General features: G+C 43.9%; 1 protein-coding gene across 2 annotated transcripts in view; it reads right to left on the reverse strand.

The window, feature by feature from the left end:
* Positions 1 to 7,737, reverse strand: part of RBM20 (RNA binding motif protein 20) — a 203,769-nt gene extending 196,032 nt beyond the window's left edge. Inside the window, exon 1 of one of the 2 annotated variants that reach the window (XM_066354702.1) lies at positions 7,175 to 7,737. In XM_066354702.1, the coding sequence (XP_066210799.1) occupies positions 7,175 to 7,329 (155 nt within the window). In that variant the 5' untranslated portion in view covers positions 7,330 to 7,737. The remainder of the gene's footprint in view (positions 1 to 7,174) is intronic. The other variant, XM_066354700.1, reaches the window with a different exon arrangement.
* Between the last annotated feature and the right edge of the window lie 340 nt (positions 7,738 to 8,077).

Genomic DNA, 8,077 nt, shown 5'->3' on the forward strand with positions numbered 1-8,077 from the left:
AGTGTTTTTCAGGCCGCCAGTGTGGGCGGCCGTCTGTGCAGCCCACGCGGCAGGCTGCGCGTCACGGTTTACCGCGTCCAGTCCGCGCCTCCTTCAGGCTCCCGGTAGACAGACGCCTGCAGGTTCTGTGTTTAAGTTTTTGCCTCTAAAAACAATGACATCACCAAATACACTCCCACCTGCCTGTGTCTAACACAATCCAGTTTAGATACAAACATGAAAACTGCTGGACCTGTCTCCTGAACTGAAAACGGAACTCCTTCTGCCTATTCAAGGATTCATCTTAACACTCGAAAATAATCGACATTCCAAAATAATTATTTTCACTTTTAAACATTTCTAGCGATCAGTAAACAATATCAAATGCCTCCTGCTCACCGACACTAGTATCTACTTTTCTGACTTAAAATTATGTCATTGATGCAACTATACTGTGCAAATGTTAAGTAAGCATTTAATTCTCTTTTTGTGGTTGTTGCTGTTTCATGAGTGGCCGATCTCACAAGCATGTACCTGGATATACAGCTAAAATGTCACTGCTATGGAATATAGTCTACCAAAGGTACAGCAGGAGAGGGGCGGCCTCCGACAATGATGATCCCCCAGCAATATTCCTGGAGGTTCACATAATTTTACTCTTGGAAGGACCACTACCATCGATCATTTCCAATCCCTGGAGAGGCTGGATTAGGAAGGTTAATTGGCTTGTCCAGGTCACCCACTCCCAATCCAGGCTTTTCTTTCCCTGTCTGACCCTTTTTGTCAGAAACCCAGTAATTAATTTAGAGCAAAGATGCTCGTTTTGCCCTTGACAAGACCAGGCAGACTCTTCAATCATTCTATTCAATAATAAATTTAAAATAAACCAAAATAGATGACTTTGTCTACTCCTTCAGTGCCATGACAGTGGGGGTCAGGTTTAAGGGCAGATCTGATCAGGGCCAAAAGACAAATTTGGAAGAGAGTCTACAGATAAGCTGCAAAACTGAAAAGCATTGAAGATGCCCAGAGAGCAGCGAGGGGAGGTTTCCAGGTTTGGTCTGAGAGTGGGAAGTGGCAACTGACAAGGGATGGGTCTTTAGTGTGACAGAGAAAAAGCAGGTGCAAAGAAAGGGCGGTGGCGAATGGCCTTGTGCATCCTTCAAGCAAATACCCACATTAAAAGAAGCACAAAGTGGCGTGAAAACTATCTTTATGGAGTGACAACCCCCCCAACCCATACATGACCCTCAGCCTTTTGTTTCTGAACACATGGAAAGATTTATTCAGCAAACTGAGCTACAAGTTATTAACACCTTCATATACAAGTTACTTAACGGCTCCCTTTTTGCTCATAAAATATATTCAGAGCCAATTGTACTATCTTCCTGACAGATCTGCTGTCAGTGAGTTAGAAAAGATGCCTTGTAAACCATCAAGGGGACTTAATTTATCTCATGAAATCCGGCAGGAATATGGGACAGAGGACGATAGATTAACTTGGCAGTAGCTTCTGCTGCTGTAGAGAGATTATCTTATTAGAATATGCATCATATTCATAGAAATGTGCATCACACTCGAAATACACAAACAAAATGTTGGGAGGTTGCGGCGGGGGGGGGGGGGGGTCCTTCCCTTCCATCTCTTTCTCAAACAGCTGGCAGTAATGACTTGTCCCCAAACTTACTATGTGTAAATGTCAAAGACTGAAACCTTAGTTGGGTGGGATTTAAACAGTGACCACCCACCAAGTCGGGCAAAAGCAGCCCACCGCCAACACCCCCTTGGTGCTGCTGGAAACCAAATTCACATTCCTGATTCAAAAATGTGCCTATTTAATTAAAGTCAGGATTTCCCAGTCTTCTCACTGGTGGGAACAAGCAGTATCAGGTTTCCAGGATAACACATATATCACCAAGATCCAACCTGGTTCATTACCCAGAAAGCAAAATGCCATGAACCTCTTTCTACAAACCACTAATTACCGTCTTTGCTCTGACTCTGGAATACAGATCACTTTACTCTCTGCAAAACTTTTCAACACGCTATTCTAAACACAGCTACCAGTCACTCACACCAGCTGTGGTTCCACAGCAACTTTCCCTGTTAAAATACACAAAATCCTATCAGTTAGACCATCCCAAATACAGATAATTACTGTGGCAGGAAATAAAAATCAGATTAAGTGGGATTTTGTGGTACAGGAGACCCCTTCAAGCTTTTGTCTGGCCAAGGGACCGGGGGACGAAGGGGAATAGAGCCCTGCCTCTGAATTTGTCTTTGGAGTTCTAACTCCACTGTCCCAAGCTTCTCCCATTCTTGCTTTCCATGGTTAGTTCAGTCCATTTTAATTCCATCCCTTGATTAGACCCCAGTTCCCAACATTTTGTGGATTTCTGTTTATCAAAGCTGTGAACTGAGCTATATTGGTTTGCCTACTTGAGGATTAGCTGTTGTGAACAAGGAAGACATATTAGTTTAACTGGAGTCAAAAAAAAAACCCTACAGCCGCAAGAAAAATAAATCAGAGAGAGGGAGAGAGAGAAACTGGATAATGTGGGATCATTTCACTGTGAGTCAATCCTGGTGGGGTTTCTTTTCCCCCTGGTAACTTAACTATAAGGAAAGACAAAGAGGTCCTAACAGATCAGAGTTCACATTCCAACAGACAGATTTGGGCTTTTAAACTTATTAATTTGATTAACTGCTTAGGAGGTAGCAAAAGAATAGTGGATAGAACACTAAAATGGGTGATAAAATTTTTCTTCTCTTCTTTCCCTACAGTACTGCCATTAGAACAGCCCTTGTGTACACCATATGTATAGTCATTTACCATGACCAATGGGAATAATGTACTACATTTCATAATACTGATCTCTTTGGACATATCAGGAAAACTCATAACTGGATGGTTACACTTACTACCTAAAAACACTTCTCAAAACAAACCCTCAAACAAAATTTCCTTTTTAAAAAAAATAGCCTTAAGAGACTTTCTAGAGAAGCAAAGAAACTTTGCAAAATGCTAAGGAGCCCACCCTCTCTCCTTCCCTGTTTTGGGTAACTGCTTAATCCTCTCAGATGTTTTCTCCTGCTGAATGCTTGTCTTACGTGCAGTTCAAGATGGTATTTAAAATTGTCAAAATTCCTTCTACAATTGTATCCCTGTTTCCCCTAAAAACGGACTCAAACTGATGTTAGAAACTGGCACAGATGTTAGAAATTCCATCCTTTATCCAGAAAAGGACTGAGTGTGAGTGAAATAATGTCCCTTTTGGAAAATTCTTATTTCCTCCCCAATTCTGGATGTAATTGTCAGCATGCCCATCAAGTGGGTAGACATCACATACAATTTGCCTGCATATCACTCCCTAGGAGTTACATAGAGATCTTTCCAAATGCAGAATTTCTGTCACAATGATTTGTAGTGAGTGACTACGTGTAACATTTTCTCTTCTGAATCAAGGGGGGCACGTGGGTCTGAAAACACAGTCAGTCAAAACACAGTGGGCCAGCGTAACTAACGCCATGCAGAAGATGATAACCTTGAGAAACTAAAGCTGGATTTCTATCTCTGTAATTCACAAACACATGCAGGTGACAGTAATTATCAAACACTAACCCAATACTTTTTCAATTTTTTAAAATTCATTTTGTTATTCATTGCTGATCAACATAATCTAAAAAGTAAAAAATAAGTCATCTATCCTCAAATTAAATATGCAACTTGATGTCATGCATTAGCCAGGAATATATTGTTGAAAATCAAATAATAGAAAATCATTTATGCGTTCACTTCACAGAAGGTGAGGTGTGTGTGCTTGTTTGGTTAATTTTCACTATGATGAGTGGTACACTTAAGAGTCGCATTTGACAACTGTCTTCAACATTTCATACAGAATTAAGTGATTCTGTTTTCATTCTGGAGAGCGTTTTAAAACTTTCAACCTAAAATTTCAATTTCTGATGTTCATCAAGGTTAATAAATAACTTCTTATAAATCAAGAATTAGGTTTAATTTCAAAGCACAAAATTAAAACAGAAAATACTTTGGAAATAAAACATCATAAGTGTTTACAAAGATAAATCCTTAAACAACATTCACAGAAACACACTGGCCAAGGTTGTCTTACTGCTGTTACTAATATGGAAAATATATCATAAGTCCTCAAATTATTCTGATTTCCTAAACTCATCCCAAATCTCCTCTAGCGGTGTTATTTCTATTTCTCGTTGTCTAAGTGGCTTAGGTAATGCTTGACATTTTATCCAATAATGCCTCTATCGTGACCAATTTAGAGAATGAACATTTAAAACAAAGATATTACAAGATGAGTGATATGTGTCCCAATGTTCCTGGTAGTCTTTATAGGTAATGCCAATATTGGCCAGGAGTCAGGGGTTAACAAGAGCAAAAAGGTCATTGACAATTCTTGCCTAAAGCCAAGAATGCAATAATAAAGAAGACTAAATATCCCTGACTAGAACTAAAGTATTCCACAGAAATTAACTTTCGATGCAATCTTCATAAGTTCTGACACCGGCTTCCATAAAACAAACACTGAAATCAGTCTTGTTTATTCATCATCATACCTCATGTGTTTATTAACAGAAATGTCATATACAACAGTTCTCTTAAGACCAAATATAATGTATGTGAATAGGAACCAGTTTTTATCATGATCATGACGATTACTCTATCAAGTCACTGACTTTTCCCCGAATGAAAGCCGTTATTCATGAAAATCAGTAAACTAGACATTAAGATGTAACTAGACATTAAGATGTGAAAAAATTTTTATAATCCTTAAACGCTATGCAATAGGAAGATTGATATTTTCATCATTATGAAAGAGATCAAACCTTCTCCTCTTATAAATTACATAATAACCTCACTACAGTAACTAGAAAGAATAAGGTTCCACAATAAAATTTATTTCATATTCAACCCATGAGAGGAGAATTTCATACAAAACTCTAGCTCACAAAATTCCGAATCAAAAGGCCGAATCACTTCGCGGCTGAGGGCAACCTCCCCACTACATTTTCTCAAAGATGGCTGATGCAAACAGCACCTCATAACTACAGAAAAATGGTTGCTCAGATTAAATTATGCAAACGTAGTTTCAAAATAACATGCTCAAGTTTCAGCGCATTAAAGGTGGACCTGCAAAGCATTTGCCATGTTACGCCTGGTTCCAGAGGAATTTCAGTGGGTACCGAGGGGAGCGCAAACCCCAAATAATCCTTATATAGAAAGACCTTGAAGATGAGTGCACAAATACCAATTCCCACAGGCGCGTTCGCTGGCTTTGGACCTGGCGCCTACAGTGATCTGTCACCAACGCAAAACACGGCAGAGCTATCAGGCGCTTCTTGAGGTCTCCATCCTGGACTGCTGGCAGAAGGGGCCATCTTTGAAAAGCTCATCTTTTAAAAGCAAGATATTCCAGCGATGGGATTTTCAAAATGGGGATGAATTTATGGGGCAAATTATTTATTATATGAGGCAACTAAAATACATTTTAAGTGACCCATTTTCTACAAACTGGCATTTATTTTCCACTTGGCAACATTTCATAATCAGATGCCCATCTACAAAGATGTTTCTGTGAACATAAGACTCTTAGTTTTTACCTAATTGAAAGTAAATCATAGAAAAATGTAGGGTAATTACAATATAATAGCAAATTCAATAAACTTAACGTGCAGCCTAATCTTAAACTTATATAAAACACGGCCCGGCAAGAAGCACATTAGATGGTTCCCAATTAATAATTGATCAATTAGGTATTTTTCTTTAAGATTTTAAGCATTTTTTTTCTCTACTGGTTTATATTAAAGACTACAGAGAAATTTTAAATAACAATAGATAAACTGTTAATCATATTTGGTAAGTCTTAGCTGAAATAATCTGCAAAACAAGAGGAACAAGGACAACAATATAAATTACAGTTGGAAAGCTGCTAGCAGTTCAAAGTTATAGAAAAATAAATTAAAGCAAAAAATTGTCCTAAATGGAGCTTTGTATTCTGCCAGTCAAAGAAAAAGGCGGGGAACCATTTTGTTCTGAAATATACCAGTATTCTACTCTTTGCTATCAAACTTGAATTTTCACTATTCTTATTACATAAGTCAGTCTTAATAGCAAAGCTAAGTACCACTTCCATTTACATCCCATCATTGGTTATTTCTCTTACTACATTTTAACAGTTTGTGTTACTCAAAGCATCCATGCAGCAGCGCTAAAAAAAAATGTCTGCTCTTTCCCATAAGGTTGATTTTGCTGTACTTGTGTGTATTTCTCTAGTTTCGTCAGTTTCGCCCAAGGATTCATCATTCAGACTTCGCTATCTTCTCAAACTAGTTTTGAGGTCTTCCCTACAAGCTGAGGGAAACCCTGAGAACAAATATTCTTCAAACAAACCAATGTTCTAGGCCTCACCCTGTCCAACGACATTTAGAAAGGGGAAAGCAACATCACGGTTTTACTTTTCTGCACCCAGGTGGGCTGAAAGAGTTTCTAAGGGTCTGTGGGCCACCCCGACCTACTCACGCGCTGGGAAGGCCCGCTAGAAAATTCACCACCCAAGTCGCAAGGGCTCTGAATCGCGCGATGCTAACTTTAATGGGAAACGATTGCGCCGCTGAGAACTCCTCGCAAGGGCCTTCTCGAAAAGTGTAAACACGTCTTACAGGGCAAAGCAAAAAAATATTGTTTACAAACCCTCACCACCCGTTTCACCCAGTGTCACTGGTTGACTTCAGGGGCACCATTAAGAGCGATTGCTTGGTGACGGTATTTCACTTACACACACTCACCCGCGCGCGCACACACTCACGCACGGCTCTCCATACATTCCAGCGGCCTCTTGGGACCAGAAAGATGAAATACAGTCTCTGGTCCATTCCCCTCTAATTTGAGCTATTTTAGTTCAAAATATCCAGTAACATCCCTGAAGAGAAGAATAAGAGGATAAGGAAAACCAAAATTACTTTCCCCGAGTAACTTGGCGTCCCTGCCGCCAACCTCACACAACCAGAATGACACCGACTCTGCCGGGACAGTGGGCAGGAAAACTTCAAACGCGAGGCGGCTGGGTGAAGTTTGGCAAGGACTGGAGAGATGAAGCCGCCTAAGGGGTTGTCCGGGGTGTGTGCCCGGCGCACCCCTGCACCCGCTCCCTCCTCTTACTTTTGGATGAGCTGGGGAAGGCCGGCTGGGGGCGGAGGGGGTGGCGGTGGCTGCATCCCTCGCGGGCCCGGAGCTGAGGGTGCCGGGGCACCCGGCACGCTGCGGGCATCTCTGTCCGGTTGCTCGGAGCCGCTGGGGTCTGCGTCCTGGCTCATGGCTGCGGCCCGCACCAGGTGAAGAGAGAGCTGCCCGGTCTCGCGGCGAGAGAGCGCGCGAGGGGCGGCCCCGGGGCACGGGTGCTCACTGTCCGGGGTCCCCGTGCCCAGTCCCCTTGTCCTTCCCGGTGGCGCGGGGAGGAGACGCGAGGGGCGGGGAAGAGGCAGTCCCGGCGGCGCCGCCTCCTCCTCCTCCCGCTGCTCCTGCTAGTCCGGCCCGGCCACGCGGGGGTGGGGGTCAGGGGGCGTCTCCCGGCTGGCAGGAACCGCTCCGCGGCCGGAGGCTGTTTGGAGCCCAGTGGTCCGGGCAGCTCTACCCGCCGATCCTCGGCGCGATGAGCTGGAAGGGAGTGCGGTGTGCGCCCCCCGCCACCGTGCGCCCGCAGGGTCCCAGGCCCGGCGCTCCGGAGCTCGGCGCAACCGCGTGAGGCGGCCGGACGCACGCCAGCCCGCCGCCCGGCACCGAGCTCTCGCTTCTCCCGGCCGGCTGCTCCGGGCTGCCCGGGAGACGGAGACGTCGCGCGCGGCCTCGCGAGCTCTTGCCAAGCGGGGCGGACCGAACGCGCCCGGGGCGTCCGCGTGCATCGCCGGCGCGAAGTGCTCCCGGCTTGGCATCTTCCAGCCGCTGGCTCCCGGCCAGCGCCATTCCGGGGTGAGGGGCCCACCCCGCGAGTGGAAGGCCCAGACTGCCCCCCAGGACGGTGGGATTGTAACCCCGGGTTTTAGATGACCAGGCCCGGGGCTCTCC

The sequence above is a fragment of the Saccopteryx leptura genome, chromosome 13 (genome assembly GCF_036850995.1).
Source record: "Saccopteryx leptura isolate mSacLep1 chromosome 13, mSacLep1_pri_phased_curated, whole genome shotgun sequence".
In the NCBI taxonomy this organism is placed as follows: Eukaryota; Metazoa; Chordata; class Mammalia; order Chiroptera; family Emballonuridae; genus Saccopteryx; species Saccopteryx leptura.